Below are 25007 nucleotides of genomic sequence, written 5' to 3'. Positions count from 1 at the left end.
CAAAACAAACCAGATTAAATGTATTAAGCTGGTACATTGTAATGAAACAAAATGAAGAAAAGTCCCAAGGGGTAAAAACCTTTCAAATTAATTTCTGCTAAATTAGTGTGAGTGTAACACACTAAAATATCAGTAACACTTCAATTATTAACAGCTTGCTTATTATAAAACGTAGTATGGTCCATTTTAAACTGCAATAAAACAAAGAAAACGACTAACGTATTTTTAAAAATCTTACTATTTTAATAATTATTTATTATTGTTAATAGTACAGTTAATAAAATGTTTATATACTGTTAATGCTTTTTATAGAGGATGTTTAAACTGGTGTGACCAACTATGAAATGTAAAAGGTCAAAAATACAAAAAATAATAATAAAAAAAGCCAAAAGATATCTACACTATTATATTTTCATATAAAAACTTTTAAACAAGAACAATCTCTCTCTATACTACTATTTTCACATTGTATCACTGTCTACACTAAAATGACCAAAAATGCATATGACATAGATGTTCACTTAAACTGTGCATGTGGGCACTGGCAAAAAAAATCCTTGAAGAGGCAGTAACGTGGTCAGCCACAGGATTTATAACAAAACTGTATTAAAAGGAAAATTATATGGCTATTAGACATGTATGCAACATTCAAACTGTACAAAGTGCAATTTAGATGCATACATGTAAGGAACATAATAAGTGCTAAGGAATGCAGCTTTTCAATGTCCGCCATGTTGGAAAATCTTTTTTTTCTGTGCAGGGTATTCAAACAGGGAATGAGATGTTATGATATGCAGGATCCAAGGGGAAAGGCTACATAATAAGCACAAACAAATCAGAGTGCTTTTAGAGAATGAGATTTCGAAAGTCTGTTTTCACCTGTCCATATTGCAATGCTGAGCTAGCATTTTCAGAAGTATACAGCTCTGGAAAGTATATTCAAAAGTGTTCATGTTAGGGGGTTAAAACTGAGGGGTAGTGTGGTCGAAAAGCAAATAGTGAGACTAATATCTGCATTTTTAAACAAAAAACTTAGTAGTGTGGACATAGCCATAGCCTCTGGCTCCTTAAATCCTGAAATGGAATATATCATTGTGAGATTGCATTGACTCACGAATACAACGAAATGGATTAAATAGATTAGATAATGAGAAGGATGGATGGATGTTTAATCAACTATTTGTGCATGCATTTATTTATTTGGAACACTTTAGAAGGAAGAAGACATTAAAACATAAAATAAGTGTAGCTTAAACCAAACTAAGGTTTTGGTTTGTATAAGACAGAAATCATAATTCATAGCAAGAATATTTTGGCAACTGCAAACCAACACATAGGATGTGAAAAAAAAATGCTTTGTACAGTAAATCACATATTTTTCAAACTCTTTTAAAGAATTTGCTTCAACTATTAACTGTTTATTCCATTCATGATCAACCCAATTTCACTTCATTCAAAGGACTCTTTTCTACCTGCTTTGCATACCCTTGAAGTGACTGGACCAGTGCACAACTGGTTAATTATTTCTATATATGCTACAGCTGCTAATCTTTTGTTAAAGCTGAAACAGGAACCGTTGGAACGAGAATCATAAGACAATTGTGGATGCACGTCTGTAGGCATTTGCTGAACTATGAAGACAGTGTAATGTTCTGCATAGATAGATTAACAAGAAAGTATCCTCTGTATATTGCTACTTCCTTAGAAACACAGTCTTCACTGTATCTGCATAGACAGGAACTGCATGCATAATTTCATTAAGCTGTATTTAAAAAAACAGCCATGTCTTCTGTGTCAAGTGATTTCAGTACATTTATATGAGTAAACCTATTAATGATAGTCACGGCAAAGCTGAGGTTGCCACAACCCTTTTTTCTGGGTTGCAGTCATGGTGAGGTGTGTTTTTGGTTTTTTTTTTGCAAAAAAAGAAGGCTTTCTTAAAAAAACTGACTTTACTTGCAAAAACAAAGTTGAAAAACCTAGAAATCTGATTCTGTTCATCCAGATGAACAGAATCAAATTTCTAGGATTTCCTTACCTGGATTATTGAGCATGCATCGAGACAAAGTTGAAAAACACTCAATAGCCTGCCTTTCTCTGTTTCTTCTTGAAGCAGCACAGCAGCGCTTAAAGCAGGGGTGTCGAACTCCAGTCCTGGAGGACCGCAGTGGCTGCAGGTTTTCATTCTAACCATCTTCTTAATTAGTAACCAATTTTTACTGCTAATTACTTTTTTAATTAACTTGACTCAGGCCCTTTAGTTTTTTTCCTTAATTACCAGCCAAACAATAAAGAGACAAAACAAGCCGCCACATCACACAATATCTGAAAATAAAGAAAGGTGATGGTCTCAGTAAGGTTAATATCTCAAAAAACTTTGATGATGTTCTTATAAAAAACAGAAAATCAACAGTTTTGGAAATGTCTGCTGTTGCAGAACGAGAGCAGCAATAAGCCGTGGAATTAAATAACGGGTTTAATTAACAGCAAGCAAGCATCGGCTTCTCATTAAAGAAACTTGTTGGAGTTTGAAGCCCCAGTTTAAGCTGGTCATCTGTTGGCTCGTTTCACATCTCTTTTCTGTTTGGCTGTCATTTAATGAGGAAACTAATCAATTCAGAGAACTGAATCCTTCTAACATGGCTGTTAAAATAAAAGGGGAAAAAAGTGAATTAGCAGTGAAAACTGGTCACTGATTAGGAAAAGGGTTAGAATGAAAACCTGCAGCCACTGCGGCCCTCCAGGCCTGGAGTTTGACACCTGTGGCTTAAAGTATTGAGCAGTCGGGGACGTGAATGCAAATGACACCGAAGAAATATATAAAATTAGGTGCTAATGGTGTGCATCTATTTAGCATGAACACATAGTTGGATATTTTATAACAAGGACTCTCCCACTTTTAAGCACAAATTGCCATTCATTGTTAGTACTGTTTGTAGAACAAAATGCTTACTTATGTGTAAAAATTGTTAAGGCCCTGTATCACCCACACCCAATCCTCATCAAAACAAATCATCTTCCTATACTACTGACTACTTATGCAGACTAACATTTACTAGATTTTATTCAAATTAACTTCCAAAAGTACACAAAACAAACAAAAAAGGTAATAAGTCATAATGTACTACTTGTGCACTGACACAATACAGTATTAGGGTGCCTTAATATTGAGTTTGCTTCTTCTCCCACAGTCCAGAAACATACTATTAGATTCAATGGCAATACTGAAATGGTCTGTGTATGCCCAGCTATTAATTGTGTCACATACAGAGCTGATGCTGTCCATGGCAACTGAGAAAGAATTCATCTACCACCACCCTAAACCATCAAAAGCATGTCACACTGTAAATATGTTAACTTAAAATTGTTAACACAAATAAATCTCATCCATTCAAAAGATCATATAAAGATTAATTGGTAGCACAGTCATTAGCACTGCTGTTTACTAAAACATGGATTTGATTCAAAACCCACTCGTTTTCTCATTTTTCCTGATTATTTAGTGACCTCCCTTGCTGCAACAGAGTGCATGTTAGGTTAAACTGGCCAAACAAAGTTTGAGTGTGTTCTTTGTTTAACATTCTGAACTGACATCCCACCATCTTACACTTGATGGTACTGGTAAAGTTATTCCCTCAAGCTGACTTTACAAATGGAAAAAGCAGACTCAGAAAATGAATGAACAGGACAGATAGATAAAAATTGAGGTGCATGGTAGCATTGCTTCCTCTCGGTTCTAGAAGCCTGGGTTTATTTCCTAACTTTCTTTGTACAGTCTGCACAATCTCTTTGTCTATACCTTATTTTTATTTTTCCATGACCCCTAAGAAATGCATATTACCTTAATAAGTATCCATATGTGTACAAACGTACCACTTGTTGCACTAGTGTCACATCTAGGACGGTTTCTGCTTTGCACCTGATGCTGCCAGGACAGGCTCTACTGTATGAGAATAGACACGACTGAGTTAGTCTTAATTTTATATTGTACAAAAGATGCCTACAGTGAATTAGTTGCGTGGGCATCACTGTTCGTTTGGTCAAACAAGACAGAAAATGACCTTGACAGATTGTTGTGTGAAACAAACAATAGTAATGTCTTACTGAGTAACTGTTTTAATACTCCTCCACCCACACTGCTAACACAAGTAAATAAAACAACCCTTTATTTTATTTTAGTGTAAACTGTCAATGGGAGGAATCTAATCTAATTTGTTTTTCTTTAAAAACACAGACATGTGTTTTTGCCTTTTGTCCACACTACTCTGGCGTTTTCAACCCTCAAAAATGAATTCTTCTAAAAACCCTCTCTATAGCCTGTTACTTTAAAAAAAGACCAGTGCAGCCTTTCAGCATGAATGGCCAAAAACCAAGACTTCTGGAAAAGCTGATAAAAGCTCTAGTTTGTGCTTATTAGATGACCCTTCCTTGATTGGATCTGCTCATTACAACGTCTCACTCCTTAATTGGTCACCCTTCACGGAAGAAAAACCTATTCTAACACAGTGGGCGCAGAAGATTTGCTATCCATAGCACTTTTTTGTGTTGCTTACCTGTAAGTATCTGAATTAAGTTTTGTTCAATTTTTAGAAATCGTGGTCAAGTGACAATTCACACAGAGTCATCGTTCATATATGTGCTTAAACTGCACAAGCACATTCGATCCAATTGACATGCCATGACGTGGGTGCTCAGACTATATACTGTATTTATGATGCAAGCTCATTACGGTCAATGCACAATGCATTTTGGGAAATTTGATGGCGACATAGTGAGACTGCTCACACTACAAGTCAGCCAAATGAAAGTTGTGACATGACAGAAATTCTTCTGATTGTGTGACGGCCAATCAGGCATAACAACCACTCTGAAACTGCATGTGAAATGGCAGCTGATGAAGCTGAAAATTGGACCAACTCAGAAAATCAGTAGCTGCAAATTGGGCTTAAAATCATGCCAAAATTGCACAGTGTACACCCAGTTTTAGACATCTAAGCTGTGCACATATCCAGTTTAGTTGGGCGATTACATCATATGCACTTTTGGTCATTTTAGTATGGATGAAAATGCTTTCATAAATGATATGAAAATGCTAGTATGGGCAGAGATTGTTTTTATTTAAAAACAGTTTTTAAATGTAGTGTGGATATAGCCTAAGGTTTTAGTGATACATTTTTAAAGAATTGTTTTAAGGCTAAAAAAAAATACATAGGTGCATTCATATTGCGAATTATTAATCCCGATTGGGCACATCATATGTTGAACACATAAACAGCTTTCCTTGTCTTGCTTCAGATGTCAACACATACTGTATAATATGTGAATTACTTATTATTTTAATATTGCTCTAGTGTGCCTTTCAGCTAATTCCCATTATTAATATATGCATGTTATTTAATCAGTTACAACGCTGTCTGCCTTTAGTTATTTAAAAGGTTCATCAGCCTCATTACAAATAGACCCATATCTGTTCCTGAAAAAACTATTATCAGAAACATTGACATTAGTGTTTTTTAATGATTTATACCATAATGGCTTGAGCACATTTTCTGGTTTTTGCACATTCTAAAACATAGTTCAGCTGAAACCATCTGAAACAAATTAAAAGCATATGGGGTGAACTCAGGCTATAGGCTTCATCTTTTTCCTTTGGAGGTCTGGGATTCTAATCTCTCTCTCTTCGTATAAATGGCAAAATAAGGTCACACATTCCACAAGCCAATTATGCAGGGTTAAAGCTATTTATGTTATCACTCATATCTACCTTTGCTCGCTTCACGTCATGTCCTTGACGTCTGTTTCTCAGTGTTTCGATTAAAAGAGTTGACAGGAGAGACCTTAGTTAAAGCACCAGCACATCACTGAAAACTTAATTCATTCATGCGGTAGCTTTGCCTTCTTAAGAATCACATAGGAAAAAGTTAATTTCACACTGAAAAACATAAAAACATGTTTTAATTGTTTAGAATTCTGCAGAAGGGAAATTAACTTCTAGCAACATTTTTCCTTTTTACACCAAGATGCATTCTAACTTTTCTACCTTCATGAAACTTTGATTACGCAGTCGGTGTATACTGCCTTTTTAATGATGAATGCTCTTGTATGATGTTGAAATAATAGTTATAGTGTATTTCTTTACAAATATGCATTTTATATAAATTAGGTGTTACATCTGGAAGTCAGCACTGTGGTGCAGCTGGATGTAGAATTTCCCAGCCAGAGCACTGAGTAGATTTTCCCTAAGTATTCCAGTTTCCTCTCATATCCCAGAAGCAAATGTGTTACATTAAATTGCTCCAGTATGAGTAAGTGTGTTGTGATAGACGGCCAAAAACCCTGCCCCACCAGGATGCCTGGAGGAAGGAAGGACCGGGAGGGCGGCACTTCTCTTCCCTGGGCACCTGGACGGTCCTTGATCCCTGGAGGACAGTGCTTCCAGTACACCAGGAAGTGCTGACAGACCAGAGATGGTGTATGCCCGGAGTGCTTCCCGGGTGCAAGGACAGCAGTTCCGCCACACTGGGGAGTGCTGCCGGAAGTTCGTCATCAGGCACCTGGAGCACATCCGGGGCGTTATAAAAGGGGCCGCCTCACTCCATTCGAGGAGCCGGAGTTGGGTGGAAGAGGATGGAGCTTGCGAGACAGGAGTGGAGGTGGCCCAAAGGACCAAGGACTGTGAGCATACTGTAAATAGTTTTGTAAATAGTGGAATGAACATGTGTGAGTTTGGACATTGCGATGGCATGTCTGTCTGTGGCTGGGCTAGCTCTTACAGTGTATATTTGATGGTGCCCAGTGATGGTTCCTGTCTGTGTCCAACACTTCTAAGATTGCCTCTGCTTCCCCAAAACACTGTAATTAAAGAAATGATTTAGGAAAATTGCATCTTAGAGTCTTATCACACCTGTTAATTCCATACTGGTTTTCTTTACTTATAAGGTATTTATGGAATTTGGGATAATTCCATAATTTCTATACTTTTTTTTCTTTTATATCTTGCACTTACTATATAATACATGTTATATTTTTGTTTTGTTGTTGTTTAGATAGATAGATAGATAGATAGATAGATAGATAGATAGATAGATAGATAGATAGATAGATAGATAGATAGATAGATAGATAGATAGATAGATAGATAGATAGATAGATACTTTATTAATCCCAAGGGGAAATTCACATACTCCAGTAGCACCTTACTGATTCAAAAAACAATATTAAATTAAAGATTGATAATAACGCAGGTAAAAACAGACAATAACTTTATATAATGTTAACGTTTACCCCCCTGGGTGGAATTCAAGAGTCGCATAGTTTGGGGGAGGAACAATCTTCTCAGTCTGTCAATGGAGCAGGACAGTGACAGCAGACTGTTGCTGAAGCTGCTCTTCTGTCTGGAGATGATACTGTTTAGTGGATGCAGTGGATTTTCCATAATTGATAGGAGCCTGCTGATGTTTATTTATTTATTAATAAAGTTTATTATGTTGTGGTGATATCATATATTACATATTGTGCTATCTTTTTTTATATTACTATAGGTACATCTATGACTGTAATGCCAATAGAAATTCCTAGCAATTATTTTACTTGGCAATAAAGATTCATTCATTTCAAATTGTCAATGAGTGTCACTCACTCAATTTATTGATTACTCCGGAGGTGAAATCATGTCATTTCTAGGATTCGTTTCACAATTGTACCCGATGTTGCATGGACTGGCTCTTACTCAGTCAGACCCTGTAACTGGGAAAAGGTGGCCTTAAAAACTTGATAAATGAACAGACAAATATTGAGTGGCAGTTTGATATATAGTGCTGCATATTATTTTGGTGTGTGCATGAGTTTCACCAGGTATTCCACTTTCCACTGATACTTCTCTTATGTTAAACTAGTGACCTCAATTGCCCAAGTGTGAATACATGTGTAAATGCACCTTTTTTTTGGACTAGCGTGAACTCTGGGGTTGGTTCTCCCAAATGCTGCTAGGGTAGACTTTGGCTTCCTGTATCCCTGTACTAAAGATGACGGATTAATCGTCTTTTGAGGAAAGTAATTCGTAAACATCCACTTTAATAATGAGTGTCTGTGTGTCTGCCCAGTTGTTAAGTTAAGTTGTTAAGTGCCTTGAGCATGGGAAAGGCGCTATATAAATAAAATGTATTATTATTATTATTATTATTATTATGTCCCTGTCATTCCAACTGAAGGTGCACCACAAATAGCTGGAGTAATAAAATGCACTGCATTTTTAATTTCAACAGGTGGCACATCACAAACATTAACACTGCTCTTGTGAATCCCATCCCAAATGGCATACAAAAGAGACATCTGCAATGCATCACAAACATTTGTAGTATTGCATTGTATTATTACAAATGATTTTGATGTGTTATATTTTGGAATGACGCATGTAAAGTATTCATTACTGCATGCATTACAAAATACATTCTAATAGATGGTGCAATGCAACTATTAATACTGTTGTCTCCGTTGACTACTTAGATTTCAACTTGTCCTAGATGGGTAGCATAGCTAGTAAATGTGATAAAAGTATAAAGAAATCAAATAAATATCATAAAATACCTTGCAAGTGATGATTTTTTTACAATAACAAAGAAATAACTATAATAGGATGAATAACAGATGCAAATAACTACAAATATTTTAGATTATTTTTCACATTATGGAAGTCCAGCCATTTCATTTTTTTTTCTGTTCTGTTAATTTCATAAAACTTGATTTATATTTTCCACTCCTATCCTGAGGCTGCTCTCATCTTACTTCTGTGGAGTTAAAGAACAAATATAAATATATATTGATACATGGAAGAGAATATATATATATATATATATATATATATATATATATATATATATATATATATTGAAGTTTAACCCCAAATTCAGACTTCTTAAAAATTCAAAACATCAGGGAGGTACTGTGAGTGCTGTGCAGAGTGGAGGCTGAACCTCTGCGTTTTTCCCAGTTGATTCTGAGGTTTGTCAGGCATGTGTTCTTGCTCCTACTCTGTTCAATGCTATGCATAGACTGGGTGTTGGGCAAGGTCGTGGGGTCCAGTGGCTGTGAGGCATTTGTTGGTAAAGAAAGATTCACTAATCTTGACTTTGCCGACGATGCTGTGATCTTCGCAGAGTCAATGGAGGCTCTGATCAGGGCTCTCGAGAGACTGAGCGAGGAATCTGAGTATCTGGGCTCCAGGCCTTTAATGACCTCTTAGGCACAGCCATCAGCAATGTGTCTGTCTGCGGAGAGAGTGTTGACCTTGTTGAGAGGTTTACTTACCTCTGCAGTGACATTCATCTCTCTGGTGACTCTTCCTATTAAGTCAGTAAATGGATTATGAGAGCATGGGGGGTCATGAGGTCGCTTGAAAAGGTGTGTGGTGCTCCTGATATCTATGCAAAAAGACGAAGGTCAAAGTCTTGAGAGTCCTGGTGCGAAGGGGACAACCACATAGCGGCAGACAGAGGGTAATTTCCAGAGGGTGGGACTGGACTGCATGTCTGCCTGGGGAGTTGCCAACCAGGATCCCAAGCTGTTTCGTTGTGTGGTGGGTGCGGCAACTCGCTGGACCAGTGCATACTTCCTAACCTGACCTGACCTGACAGAGGACTTGACTTAAGTTCAGATTTATTAGAAAATGTGTGTATAGGCCCCATTGAGTGCATTTATGATGCTTTGGTGTGGTGATTTGGATAATAAATAAGATATCTGGTCATTATTTTTACCACTGCTGAAAGAAATTATTGGAAGAAAACAGACGCACTTGGGGATTAATTTAAGAGTCACAAGACAAACCAGACAAATAATAAGGGACACTCTAATGATTTGAATTCTGCTTGGGAGACATCATTTGATGTGCCAAGTTTTGAATGGTCAAGAAAAATGTATAAGAGACATTCATCAAAACATGAATTTAAAATGTGGGTGAACATTTGCATCTCCTAGGTGTATTATTATTATCACTGTTGTTTTTGTTATTGCAATTGTGAATACTTAAAATGCACAACAGGAATAGAAGCACAGAGAAAGTTGTCTAAGAATTAACACAGGATAGACACGAACATCAAGAGTATTATTCAAATAAAATGATTACTGAGTGAAACACAAAATTCTTCAATGACACTGGAAAACAATAAGCAGCACTAAAATATTCACTGCTAGGACACACTGGAAATATAAAATTAATTCTAAATATAAGATTACATCATAGAAGAGCTGATCAGAAGATTGGTCTGAGAAATATAGGATAAAAATGTTAGTTGGACACTTTTCTAAACATATTGGTTTTAATTCACCTTTTAAAGGAGAAGTAGAATCAGCAGATCTAAGAATTAATTTGGCAATTCCAAAGTCATAATCATAACTTACTAAACAGTATAAAGTATTCATTGAGTAAAGAGAAATGTTTTTAGCATAAAATATGCAACGTGCATCTGACATGCAACCTGTGTGTTGCATTGTTTACATCTTCTAGTAGTAGTAGGGTGTTGTACCGTGTTAGCCATTATGAATGTAGTGAATGCCTGAAGAAGGGGCATGAGTTGCCTCGAAAGCTTGCATATTGTAATCTTTTTAGTTAGCCAATAAAGTATCATTTTGCTTGACTTTTCATTACATCTTCTAGAGATTTTCTGAGCACCTTTCCTATGCTCAAAGCATGTTTTATGTTCCAAAAAGACAACTAAAAAAACTTTGAGGAACCCAGAGCTCTCAACCCCACTTTTTTGAGGTTCCCTCTGTGCTCACTTAATGTCCAGAGAGTGGTTATAGATGGTTACATTTTTCACAAAGAAAAAAGTACAATTATGCTACACATTCTGAGTCTACAATAAGCATGTTTACAGAAATACATTCTAAACCAAGAAAAAAAATTTGCAGTGAACCATATGTCTAGATTATTTTGTGATTATGCATGCAATAAAAAATAAAAATACTGCATATCAGTTTCATAAATAATGCTTTAAAATATGTAAATAATAAGGTGGAACTAAAAATTCCTGATAAGTCTTTGGTGGGATATGTGACAATTTAGTGCAACCTTATCCATATCAGTTGTAGATCCATTGTAGGTACCATTGTACAAATTTTGGTGCAAAAAAAATAAAACTGATGGTGACTGCTGATCCAAACAGAGTCCACAGCCATTGATGCCAGCATATTACTTACTATGATGGGGGATCAACCTGTAGCACTGGCCTTTGTAGTTTTAAGCGACTGTGTTTGCCTAGGAATTTACTGGGCATACAATATATTGTACATACAAGGATATGTGAAAAATGTCCCATAATAAAATGGCATGCTGTGCCAAGTGAGATCTTGCACTACCCCATTAGTCACTCAAATAGTTCTAATTTTCCCACAAGCAAAATGAGAATACATCATTTCAAAACTTAATGGATTGTCAGATGAACCAATTGATGTGTTCATTCATTTGTTTAAAGTACTTTAGTGCAGTCCTCTGCTGTTTTTCCTCTCTAATTACTCATTAATACTTTACAGTAAACAAACTGTAATGTAACTGTACTTCCATTTCTCACACCTGCTCTGTCCAATTTAGGTTTGTAAGCTGCCAAGGTAATAAAGAACCCAACTCACACACACATCCATACAAACACACGCATTCACACACATCAGCGCGCCTGGCCAGTTTAAAGCCGCCATTTAACCTAATTACACACCTATGGAATGTGGGAGGAAAACTGGAGTAGCCTACTTGGAAAAAATGCCTTCAGGGATGACAATAACATAAGCATTTATATCAGGGGAAAAGGGCATTCTTCCTTTTTTGTTGTTTTTAAAGATCTGCTCTAGCTGTTGGCTCTTCTCTCTTTCTCTCGTGAATTGGTTGAATTCTGTTTTGTTAAGTTCGACTTGATTGTATGTAATGTTATTATATAAGTTAGACTTAATTGTATGTCATTTTGTTCTACAAATAAAAAAAGAAAAAGAAAAATGAAAATAACATGAAAACCCATACAGTTGGTAAAAACTGGGTTCTGGATTTAATCCCACCAAGCTATGTTATTTAGTTTATTCAGATTTATAGCTTGTTATGTTATGAATATTCAGAAAACAAAAATAAGAGAATGTAGGAGGCATTACTCCTACTCCAGACTACATTGCAAAGTTGCAATGTGTTACTTTCTAAAAGTGTGCTGCGTGGTACCATAAAGAAGTTCCTGAGGTATACATGCTATAGAAGCCCTTTTCTAAAAACCTTATATTTGATTTTAAAAATTAAAATATATTCTGTTGTTTTGTTGTTGTCTTTTTCAGGCACTGTTTGTTTGACTAATATGTATGCTGTGATTCTGCATATGTAACAGCCTCTCACTGAGTAGTATGTACAGTAGCTAGTGTGAAGAATGTAGCATTTTGTAGCTTATAAGCAATTTTGTTGCTTCTGCTTTACTCATTTAGACATCTTTATTTACATTTAGGGTATCTGGTTAGCAGTTAAATGGTCTATATAACTCACTCAGTAATTTCTTGCATGAGTTTCTTTGTGGCTCTCAGTGCCTTCTGTATAAAGGAGTGCTTCATGCTTTTCCTTCTTGCATGTTTGCCCTCATTGAGACATCTAGTGTGGTAAATTTGGAATTACTGTCTGTTCCAAAGCACAAATTGTTGCTTAGAACCAGTGCTTTTTAAAGAATTGGGCAAAAGTAACTGAATGAGACAGAGCTTTACTTCAGGCTTATTAATACATGACGCCTTTAACTCCTGAAAGTTTGAGAAACCTGGTTCATGGTGAGTCTTTGTAACCTGATTGTGTTATGTTTGTTACTTTAGTAACAAACACTATGATTAGTAAGTGTAATCTCAGAACATATTTGTTTTTATCAGACCAACAGAGTAAGGAAATTTAAATCAATACATATTGGAATTAAGTCCAGCTTAAATTAATTTGCAAATAAATGCAACCACATAAGTAACACAGTACAGTGATTATTACTGCTGTCTAACAGTGATATGGGACATTCTGATCTGCTGTCTGTGTGGACTTTGCATATTCTGCTTGTCTGTACTCTCCCTGTGTTTTCTGTCGGTATTTTATTAGCCTTACTGATAACTATAAATTAGTCCCTTGTGGAAATTCATGTGTCTGCCATGTAATGGACTGTTGCACTCATACAAGTCTGGTTCCTGCCTTGTGCCCAAAGCCGCTAAGATGGGTTATGGAACCTACAGCCATGAATTAGACAAAATGAGTACAAACAATGAACGGCTGATCCTACAATATCTGTCTTATGTAACCTGCATATTAACATTTCACTGAAGTCTTTCAGAAAAATACATAAAACCATTGAATGTAACTGATTTAAAACAACAAACAAACCTAAAAAAATATTTTAAAGTAAATAAGTCATAAAAATGAATAACATTTTTTAACATCTCAGGAAAAAGGTCATGTAACCACAGTTCTGAAGTGGTTAACAAACAGGTGGCTTACAATGTCAGCTAAGTATTTTTATATACATATTCAAACAACTTACATACTCTATATGGAAGAACCTGTGGGCTTTTCATGGACCAGTTCTTCTGAAACTTTGGTTAACTCTGCTACCTTAGAGTGCTAGGGGTGTGGGTTTGATTCTAGGTCCAGTCACTGTCTGTGCGGAGTTTAAGTGATCTTCATTGGTGTCTAATAGTTCAAGGTTCAAACTTGAACCTTGGTCTGATATTGTCCTTTTTCTGCTATTTTAAATACATTCAACATCCCAAAGATTTCTGTGTTAGGATAACTGGAGAGTCTTAATTAGGCTGGAATGACTACATTTGCCTGAATGTTCACTTCATTGGACTGTCAATCCATTCAAGGCTAATATCTGCCTTGTGTCCGATACTGAAAGGATAGGAAAAGCAGGTTCACAGAACTCAAGTAATGGATGATATTTCAGGTGATTGTACACATTAAAGATTTTACTACAAGTATGCTTTAGAGTTCTTAATCGTGTATTTACATTTACCTACAGAAAGCTAGAACCCGCTAACATTTCACAGCATCATTGCAGAATCCTAATATTATATGTAACGTAATAAATTATTTTCAAATTATATCAGAACCAACTAAGATTAATATATCTACTCATTTATTTTCTGAATAAGTGTATTCCATTACAGTGCAACAGGCTGCTAAAGGCAGGCTTTAAGTAAAATAAATAACATCATGGAATATGTTCCTCCCTCTCTTATTCTGCCCACATAAATCACATTAAGAAAGTTTCTTACTTTCACCTCTGTAACATATCCCGTGTTTGCTCCTTCCTCTCCTCTAATGCTGAGAAACTTGTCCATGCTTTTATCACATCCCACATCGATTATTGTAATTCCCTACTGGCAGGTGCCCCTTCTAATCTTATATCACAGCTCCAGCTTATTCAAAACTCAGCTGCAAGAGTCCTTACTTGAACCAGCAGCAGCGAGCACATCACACCCATCCTGCTCCGTCTTCACTGGCTCCCTGTGTCTTACAGAATCAAATATAAAATCCTACTAATAACCTATAAAGCCTTAAACGACCTCGCACCAAACTACATCAGTGACCTTCTCCATCACTATGTGCCTGCCCGCCCACTAAGGTCCCCTGATTCTGGCAATCTTGTTGTGCCCCACACTAATCTACACTCCATGGGTGACAGGGCCTTCAGCTGTATAGCGCCCAGACTCTGGAATGACCTAACGAAATTGATTAGATCAGCTAACTCCATGAATTCTTTTAAAAAACAACTCAAAACTCATCTGTTCAGGAAGGCTTTTAGCTCTATTTGACTTTATTACCCTTCTCTCAGTTTACTTCTCTGTCAAGATGCAAATGTAACCTGTATGCGTGTGTGCAAGACCATCAATTATGTTGTCTGTTTTTTTTCAGAATTCACTGTCTTAATCTTCTTTATTTATTTATCTGGTTTGTACAATGCTATATACTGTATATGCTGCCGTTTCCTTGAGCATGGGAAAGGCGCTATATAAATAAAATGTATTATTATTATTATTATTATTACAGGCTCACTCCACCACTGTGTACTAAGAAGTGCCTCTGGGGGTCTTTTCTGCCAACTGCTATCAGGCAATTCAATGTTTCCTCCCGATGTACTCTTTAGGTTTATTTTAAAATATCTGCACAACATACATTTATTTAACTAACTTTTTAATAATTAAATATTTGTTTGGCTGTGTTATTTGTCCTGTGTGTTTGTATCCTTGTTTTTTATGTTTCTGCTGCTGTATGCATCTGAACCTCTCCATGGGATTAACACAATTTATCTAATCTAATTTACATGTTCTCACTGCGTTCATGTAGATTTTCATTACAAATAAATCCAGGTTAGAGTGACTGGTGGAGTCTCTGTATTCATGTATGTAAGTGTAGCATTTGACATATTTGCTTCCTGTTCAAGCTTCATTCCTGCGTTGCACCTGAAACTGTAAGGATAGGCTCTCCATAAACCTAAAACCAACTAAGCCGGTTTGGGAAATAGATGGATATGTCAGTGCTCTACTTCCATTATCATTGACAAAGGTACGACTGAATTTTTCATGCACATGGCTTTACCAGTATTTACTAAATATTGGAATGCCCATAAGGATTTTACAGCTACACTAGCACTTTCTGTACGGCTGACATTACCTTGAATGGTTTATGTAGTATGTATTTATACATTTCCTAAGGGCTGCATGTATTACACAAAATTTGCTTAGAACTGGGACTGAGGATTTCACAAAAGCCGGATTTGCACAACTGCTAAGTTATTACAAAGATGCAATTGGCAAATCAAAGCGTCAGAACTCTTTACAGTTTAAACAAAGTTAGCAAGAGACAGACTCCTTGCTTCCTTTAAGGAAACTTTGTTCTTTTGAATCTCAGTCTGGAGAGCGCCTTCTCCCCGCCCTAAGGTATCCGGTAGTAAGAGAAAGGGCACAAGAAAGGTCTGTGATTACGTAAAGCTCGATTCCTTAAAAGGATCTTAACTGAAGAAGGAGCCTGTCTGTCTGCTGCCGCTCAGGTGAAAAATTTTCTGGCTCCGGCACTGCCACACGTTCCTGTGAGTTCATTTTCCATTAACTTCTTGCCGCTCTATCCGGCTCGGGGTAACGACCACGGGGCTTACGGGGCTGAGCTCGCACACCCTGCCCTGTGCCCTGGAGATCAAGGTCAGGAGATGTGCATCCCCGGCGCCCGAACACCAACCAGCCTTGAGATAATGGCTCTAAGTCGTGGGGCGAAGCACAATTTAGATAATGCGGCAGCAGAGTTCACTCTTATCTACTGTATGCAAATAGGGGATAATCGCGAGGCTTTTTATTTAAATATAGTAGCAGTGCAAGCAAAGGCTAAAAAAAACTTTACGGGAAACGATAAATCCGTCTTCCACTGTGGAAATAAAATACGAAGCAAAGACACCTAATCTCGACAAAACGGCATTAAGAGGTTAGTTTTATCTAACGATCACCGTCCGAGTTTGAGTGTGTGGAGAGGGACGGGATTTCAGTGACTAAACTGATTCACTGGGTGGCAAATGAAGCCCTCAAGTGCTGCTGTCATAAATCCCCCACCACACCATTACCTCCCCTCTAGCGCTGCCGACGCGCTCTATGGAAAGTTTAGTTACAGTTCCAATGAGCATACTTTGCTCTTTCTTCCCTTCCATAAGTTAAAAAGTTGACTGTAGGCGTTAATTTTGTTATGCCACGTCGCCAAATTATATGTTTTAAGGCGATATTTCGGTGAATAAATAAATATTTTCCAACTGTCCCTTTGTAGTGTCTGCTTTAAAGGATTAAACTGTTCCCTAATGGATTTTATACTGGTGTAGTTTTGCTATTTTCTCAAGTGGTGCATAACAACAGCAGTAAAAACCCAGAGCAGCAGGTTTCTCTGCAACTTCTGAATTAGACCTTAGTGGTAATTAAGCATGTGTAACAGAACAAAAAACAAGAATGCTCCCGAACTCGCTTATCCCACTAGTGAGTCGAGCCGGTGACACTGGCACTAATCATGAGCCAAACTTCGGATATGACTATTTCTTAAAACCACCTATTAAGTCAAACTAAACTCCAAACACACTGTAAACTGTAGAACTGAACCATTTTAACGTTTTCGTTATAGCAAAACATTTTATACATAATGGACATGGGGGGTGGGTGTACTATGGCATCAAATAAGCACTTCATGTTGATACTGTACTTCTGAGGGTTTTATCTGTTTTGTACATCTAAGATAGAAGTAGTGTGATTTTAGCAGTAGGTGAAAAGGGTGCTTAACATTACTTTGTGTGCGACTTAGGGTCAAATGTACTGCAAACTAACAAAATGTTCGTGAAAGCGATTAACACGGTTTCGACAACAACCCCATTAAAGGCTATTGTTGTGTAAAATAATTCATTTCTGAACAGCCGATCACACAATTAGAGCGGGCGAAACGCTGGTTTGGATAGTTTCAGTAGATTTAAATGTCACAGTAGGTCTGGGGGGCTGAAGAAACTGTTTTTCTTGGACTGGATACGATTGAAATAGTTTCGGATAGGTATAATGATAGGGAATAACAATGTTGAAGTGGCTCGTTATGATTTTGAAGCGGAGTGTTCTCCTGACACAATATCTGTTGAATAATTCGTCAAACGCCCCTTAGCGGTTATCTCTGTTAAATGCAGTTATTTACAAAAGGTGCGCTTTAGAATGTGGTTCATCGGCACCGGCAGTCATTTGCCATTAAAGCTACATACTTTTCACATTTGTTAAGCAGTCAAATCAGACGTTTATACTACCCACGTACAGCATCCTTAAACTCAGAAGTAACCTAAACTGTCTGCGATGACTTCCTTAAATTCTGTATCTCTTATATATTTATACTCTTTCGCCAATAGTTTTAAGTACTGTATATCCCAGCACATGCCCCAGGTGACATCTTGATCTGACCCCTGCCACCAGTTCAAGTTGTTTAGTTTCATAAACGCAAACTCAAAATGAGTTGAATGGCCTGAGGACGTGGTGAATGTATTTATCTACTGTGTAATCTATATTTAATAACGACTTACACGCACCAGGAATTTATCCACAAATAATATAAACGATCCATGATTCTAATTGTTTGCATATCATATATTAAGTTACAATTTGCACAGCATTTAAATAAAATTTACCTTTTCGATTTGCATATGATTAGAAGTGCAATAATATTAAGTACACTGTTGATTGATTTTAAGGTAAATACGGAACGAACGAAATCTATCAAAATTATTGTAAAATTAAAATTCTTGATAAATGGCAGTGCCTACAGTAAATTTTCAGTACAAACCCACTGAGAGTGGTGGGTCATATTAATCAATTATTAAATTATATTTTGCACAGGACAATAGTGAAATTACTTATAGATGATAGCGCTTACAAGGAAGCACCAACACAATAATATTTATTTATTACTATCTATTTGTAGTATTAGTTCTTTACCTGTCTTGCACCTGTCCTGTGTTTATGTATAGGTTGTGGGCTTGATTGTATAACAATTGCCACTGTATGCTAAAATAATATATATGGATGGTATAACAATAAAGCCACTATGGTGTTTTGTAATATCTGTCATCCTCGCACCCACTAAGCAAGTTAGACGAACAGAACCGCTCCACTTTAGTTTGCAGTGCCAGTTTCCAATTTTTACGTTTTTTGGATACATCTGTACACGCATTTCTTGAGTGGATTGGCGACACTTGTCAGTCTTTAGTCCTATATGCAGGACCATTAAGGCGAACTAGGTAATTAGGGTGCAGATAATAAAGGTGGAAGGACCCAGCCGCACGGGTTTGCTACCGAACAGTCGGTTGGCTCACTAATAAGCTTGGCATAGGGCGCAAAATAACTTAGCATCGACATTGCCAATATGGCCAGGATAAACTCTGTACTATCGACCCATATTATAATAAGCTGGTTTGGAGAACAGTATGGGCTAGAATAATTTGTGCGAGAGGAATGGTTTGGCACCCGTCCAGTGTACAGTAGGATCTGGACTTACGCCGGATGCCAACGTCAGAGATTCCGCCCCTGACAATCCTGCATTAAAATCTATCCATTTGAAAAACAAACGATATAATGAATGATTTTCATCCATCATTGTGTGTGTGTCTAGTCTGTGATGGGCTGCTTTTCAGGCCAAAGCTGGTTTCTGCATTATGGTCACTCCTGTATTCAAAGGCACCTATTCGCTGCAACTCTTAACTTGGGAAAAATGTAGTTCACGAAATGGATGGATAGATAATCGTGGAAGTGCTTATTTTTTCCACTGTTTTGTAAACAGCTTTGGACTGTAAATAAGCCATATAACAAAGATTTATAAGGAAACAGATGACGTAGTGTATTATACTGGAGGAGGGATGGTGGTAAAGAATGCATAAGTTAAAACGACCGCCCCGTGGGCGCATCAGACTCTCACTTTGCCTGTCTAACACAGTTAAAAAAAAATAAACTGTTCTCTGCCAAACTGCCTGGCACAGTTCTATTCGTCACCCGATGACTGTTCACCACCAGTCCTTGCAAAGTTATTGTTTAAACGAACAAACACCCTTTTCTACTCCACGAACAAAATGTTCGTTATTCTATCCATCCCCCTTTGCTTTCCTCTCCGCGCAGGACCTCCGGCTCTCGGCGCTGTTTAAAGATAAGCCAATGCACACATTCTCTGCTCGGAAACCGGTGAAGATTATGGCAAGGTGGGTTCCTACTAATCTTGAAGTGTTTTTTTGAAGGTCGGGTTACAGTAAAAGATGTCATCAGTAAACATGCGTACAGATTGTTCTATGTTGCTTTAATTTAGGGAGTTTATCCACTTGTTTCTGGGCCTGTTTGTTTTATGGTGATTAAGAGACGGTGCCTGAAGGTGCTTTTTATAAAAAACAGAGCTCTCAGTTCTATTAACTGTTGCGGATCTTCAGGTCTCTGGTTAAAACGGACTGTACTCTGGTTTACCACGTCATGTCCCATGGGAGTTAGGACTGCAGTCGATGAATATTCGATTAGCTTGTTTTGTTTCTTTCCTAGGCGCTATCTTTAAGTTTCACTTAATACAATCGTGTGCAATACATCAGGGTGGGAGATTCATTTGGTGCTGTAGGTTCAGCCCCATTCTACGATGTTGTATTAAATCCGGTCTGGGCTACCATCTGCCAGCAGTTTGCGTGTTCTTCCCTTGGAAACGTGCATCTTTCTACTAGGTCTGTAGTATTTTTCCCGTTGGTGTTAAACATTCCGACTTTACATTTGACACGAACGCGTGAATTTGCGACCCTGTGGTTACTTCCTTACACCAAAATGCTCACCCCTGCAAGCTTCTCCCTCCACCCCGCCGCGATTCCAACTAAAATCCACAGGTGCTAAAGTTCTAACACGTTCACCAAGATAATCGTGGAAAAGCGCAAAATTAGGACTGTCTTTTTAGATGTATACCGGACTTGGCCCTTCGCTGACAAACTGCACTCAAAAAGTTAGGTTTAGATAAAACTGACAAGACTTTTCGGGAAACATCTACTTCAATCGCACCACTATAACGCGTCGCTTCAAAGTTACAAACTACATAAAACAGTTTAACCCACTGTATACAAATGAACAGAATCTCAATAGTGATCAACTTTTCAAACTTTTAAGTGCAACGTAACACAAGAACAGCAGGCAGGGCAGATTTCGCCGGCTGAGGCCTACTAACTTACACGCACGTTTTTGATGCAACACACCTCGACATGCGCTAAACGAATGGCAGCCCCGTCAGAAGGTGTTGTGTTTTCTCGGGCTCCGAAATCCGTACACAAAGTCATTCTTTGACCGTCTGGCCGCTGTTATTTTTAAGATTGCTGTGTCCGTTAGGCCTGCTGCCGTCCGTCGTCAGCCAATATGACGCCTCAGGGGAGGGGCTGAGCACTTTGACGACGTTTTGGGGGCCCGACCGACTTAAGGCGGTCTGATCCGCCCTAGGAAGTTCTCTTTGTACTAGGACTCTCCCCCACCTCCCTTCTCAACTTACTATATATACCAAGTTAGACATTTGTACATCCAGTTGCCTCAGTTTCTTTCAGTACTTAAAGGTCTTGGCGAGGGGTGGGGAGATAACTTGCAGCCAACACAACGATGACAATCAAAGCCGACACCGCCAGACCAGCATTAACTTACTCCAAAATGAGGGGTATAGTCGCGATTCTTATTGGTAAGTGCACAAATGCAAGGGCTTTAATACCGAAAGTTTTTTTTTTAGACTATGTTCAGGTTCAAGCTAGTAATTTAATGCAAAATCATTTTGAACGATTACAGTGTGATTATTTTAAGGAAACTATAATTAGTGAAACTTTAGTTTTGCAGAGTAGAACTTTTTTTTTGTAAATCGTTGTCACTGTAGTTAACAGTATGTTGGTTTAAATAACGACGTATTGATGTGTACTTTTTCGTGCATTTTCAGCCTTCATGAAGCAAAGAAGAATGGGACTGAATGACTTCATTCAAAAGCTGGCCACTAACTCATACGCCTGCAAACAGTAAGTGTACATGTTGGGGTGGAGGGCACAAAAGCTTTAGTTTTAGCTGAACATCCTAGCTACATTGCAGTAAATTGTGGAAAAAATGTACGAGGCTGTCTGCACTATTTTGAACTTGTCAGGCACCCTAAGTTTTGTTTTGAGTGTAATGAAGAAAGGTAGCGTCTGCTCAATTAGTCTAGGTATTTAGGCATTTGGGCATTTCGTAATAAAGCCGGTGCACTTTTTTTTCCTTAGATCAATCCGATGCATTTATAGACTAATTAATGGATAAAAATATAGATTCTATGCATTGATAGTGCCAGATGACTACCCTGAAGTGACTCTGTATTGATAGGTGCATTGAAGGAACATTACTTGTACAAAAATAGTAGCAGGAGATATAGGAAAATAATTAATGTCTGTGGATGATAATCTTTGGATACGCCACATAGTTGCAAGTGGGTAACGCCAATGCATCAGGCACATCCTCTCGATGGGCTGTTGCAAGCACGCTTGTCCACACACCCATACTTGCTGCTACTGGAGCAATTTAGAATTGCCACTTAAAGAAAATGTACATCAGTGAGTTATGGATGGAATGTGTTGCACCAAAGCAAAAGATTGTGAATTGCACACATAATGTAGTTGGCTTGGAGGTCTAAAACCATAAGGCAGCAGAGGTGACCACTGTAATTTCTGTTAATTCACATTTCTTCTTTTGTATTGTTTTTGAAGAAGTCAGTTGTGAGTCCATATTGCCATACCAAGTCTGTATAACTATGCTGGAAACAAATGTTTCTCGTATTAAAAACTAGTTTAGCATCCCTAATTGCAATTTACTTTATAAAGGTCATGAAACGCAGTATATTGAAATTAAGTGGACAAACACAGGTCAGCTTGACAAAATGTGTGTGCTTAGTTGTCCACTTTAAAGATAGGTTGTGTTTCAATTTTTGTAGCTCATAATCAAATTGTTCCTCTTTTTTTTTTCTCTTTTTAGCCCCGAGGTTCACTCTATTCTCAACATGAACCCACCACCAGAACCTGAACTTATGAATGCCAACCCGTCACCTCCAGTAAGTTTAATTGACGAGATCATCTCCCTTTTAAATGGATACAATACTGTTTTTTTTTTGGTTTTTTTTGTATTTATTTTTTGCTTATTTGTATGTTGTTTTTTTTTTTTTTTTTTTTTTAGCCAAGCCCATCCCAACAGATCAACTTGGGACCATCCTCCAACCCCCATGCCAAACCATCAGACTTCAATTTCTTAAAAGTCATAGGGAAAGGAAGCTTTGGAAAAGTACTGCTTGCACTACATAAGAATGATGAAAAGTTCTATGCTGTTAAAGTCCTCCAGAAAAAGGCAATCTTGAAGAAAAAAGAGGTAATGGTCCATACTCTTAAGTAAAACTGTCTGCCACCAAATTCTGATAGACAATGCAAAATGATGAACATGTAAGTTCCTGAAATTTTTCTTACTGTCTTTCTTGGTGTCTTCCAGGAGAAACACATCATGTCCGAAAGGAATGTCCTTTTAAAGAATGTGAAACACCCTTTCCTGGTTGGGCTCCACTATTCCTTCCAGACGGCAGACAAGCTCTACTTTGTCTTGGACTATATTAATGGTGGAGAGGTAAGAAACAACAGAACACAAAGGGGAAATCCTGTCATGGTTGGCTATAGAGTTATGGACATAACCCTGCTTCAAAAGGAAGCTAATGACAGGATATGCCTTTTTTCCTGAAGTGGGAGATATTTAAACTAGAATTAGCATCTCCACATTGATTTGCTAGATTCAAATGTTTTGTGGTCTGGAAGGCCATTTCCTACAATTGTCCAAGCAGCCTGCTATGATAACGTTAATTAATTATGCTGTTATCCAGCTCTTGCCATAGCATGTAAATGTTGGCATTTTCTGTCATCCCTTTCAGCTGTTTTATCACCTCCAAAGAGAACGGTGCTTCCTGGAGCCCAGAGCTCGCTTTTATGCTGCTGAGATTGCTAGTGCACTTGGCTACCTGCATTCTTTGAACATTGTTTACAGGTGAGGAAATTCAATATGTTCTCAAGTGCATATCTCATGTGTTGGAAATTTTGTTCATGTAGACCTCATAATATCTGTGGTAACTTTTAAATTATAATAATGACCAAGCCTGCAATTTTTTTTTTTCTTTCTAGGGACTTGAAGCCTGAAAACATTCTGCTTGACTCCCAAGGGCACATTGTGCTTACTGATTTTGGACTGTGCAAGGAAAATATAGAACCCAATGGCACTACTTCAACGTTCTGTGGCACCCCAGAGGTACATAGAATATTTTTTTCAATTAATACTTTAGTACTGTTTAAAAAAAAAAAAAAAGTACTTTTGGTCCATGATGTAGCAGGTGTCTGAAGATGGAGATTCTCTTGGAATTTGTATATTCTGGATTCCAAGTTTAAATTGGTTGTTGGGACTTTTTGTAGTGCTTTCTGAATGTTTACCAGTAATTAATAGCCAAAGCACCGTACTGCCTATTGTACTTTGATGGCAAAGATCAGGCCTTCATTTTTATCTAAAAATACATAAGGGGGTCATTTTTGTTTTTGAGAAAACCCTATCTTGGTATAGATTTTCATCTATTTTAATGATTGAACTCCCTTTGAGTTTGTAGTTAATTTTGTTAAGTACAGTAGGCGCTGCAGTATTTAATTTTTTTAATTTCTTTTTAAATGCAGTATTTAGCTCCTGAGGTTTTGCACAAACAACCATATGACCGAACAGTGGATTGGTGGTGCCTCGGCGCAGTGTTGTACGAGATGCTATATGGACTGGTAAGCCCTAGAAACATTGTTCTTTTTGCTTATGTCAAATGTTGCATGTTTGTACAATACAATTTTTAGATTGAAATTGGAAACTTGTTGCTTTTTTGCTTCATTGATTTCTTTCTCTGTTCTGCTTTATAGCCTCCCTTCTATAGCCGAAATACAGCTGAAATGTATGATAACATTCTTAACAAACCACTACAACTGAAACCAAACATCTCAAATTCTGCCCGACATCTTCTAGAAGGTCTTTTGCAAAAGGATCGGACAAAGCGACTAGGAGCCAAAGATGACTTTGTACGTATTTTGTTATTACAATATTTTGCCTTTTTTTTAAAAACCAGTGACACGCAATAAAATTTGCATTTTGTTTTTAATATCCACATTATTTTTAGTGTTTCTTCGTTTTTAACATGTCTGTAAAACCTCTGTTGTTTTAATGAGCTAAAATATTTTAACATTTCACAGTCCAAAATTTTATAGTTATATTTTGCTTAGTATGAAGGATGTAGAATAAATGTACCTGAAAATGTAAAAGCTGTTTTTGTGAAAATTTTTAGTTTCAGTTTTTTCCCAGGGAATTTTTTTTTTTCTCTTGCTATACTACTTTAATAGCACAACACTATTGCTAATAAAATTTTGTAAAAGTGAATCAGTTATTTAGAAAATGATTGTTCAGGT

The 25007-nt window shown here is 37.3% G+C and overlaps 1 protein-coding gene and 1 long non-coding RNA gene across 6 annotated transcripts in view; one reads left to right on the top strand and one right to left on the bottom strand.

Annotated features, from left to right (window-relative positions):
* sgk1 (serum/glucocorticoid regulated kinase 1) overlaps positions 1-25007 on the top strand; it is a 183931-nt gene that overhangs the window by 157169 nt on the left and 1755 nt on the right. The window contains exons 1-9 of one of the 4 annotated variants that reach the window (XM_028797746.2): positions 15922-16073; positions 21464-21539; positions 22522-22597; positions 22720-22908; positions 23026-23157; positions 23456-23568; positions 23703-23826; positions 24240-24335; positions 24468-24623. In XM_028797746.2, coding sequence (XP_028653579.1) covers positions 21469-21539; positions 22522-22597; positions 22720-22908; positions 23026-23157; positions 23456-23568; positions 23703-23826; positions 24240-24335; positions 24468-24623 — 957 coding nt within the window. In that variant the 5' untranslated portion in view covers positions 15922-16073; positions 21464-21468. Of the gene's footprint in view, positions 1-15921; positions 16074-19497; positions 19731-21003; positions 21215-21463; positions 21540-22521; positions 22598-22719; positions 22909-23025; positions 23158-23455; positions 23569-23702; positions 23827-24239; positions 24336-24467; positions 24624-25007 lie in introns of those variants that run through there. The other 3 variants (XM_028797747.2, XM_028797745.2, XM_051924958.1) reach the window with 3 other exon arrangements.
* Positions 3376-20973, bottom strand: LOC127527176 (uncharacterized). 2 transcript variants are annotated; one of them, XR_007934478.1, is made up of 3 exons: positions 20748-20973; positions 5765-5932; positions 3376-3943 (listed from the first exon to the last, which is right to left on the bottom strand). It is a non-coding gene; the product is annotated as an uncharacterized LOC127527176 (long non-coding RNA). The 2 variants fall into 2 exon arrangements; XR_007934477.1 differs by lacking the exon at positions 20748-20973 and adding an exon at positions 13543-13951.

The sequence above is a fragment of the Erpetoichthys calabaricus genome, chromosome 3 (genome assembly GCF_900747795.2).
Source record: "Erpetoichthys calabaricus chromosome 3, fErpCal1.3, whole genome shotgun sequence".
NCBI lineage: Eukaryota > Metazoa > Chordata > Cladistia > Polypteriformes > Polypteridae > Erpetoichthys > Erpetoichthys calabaricus.
This window is presented reverse-complemented; position numbering and strand designations above follow the sequence as displayed.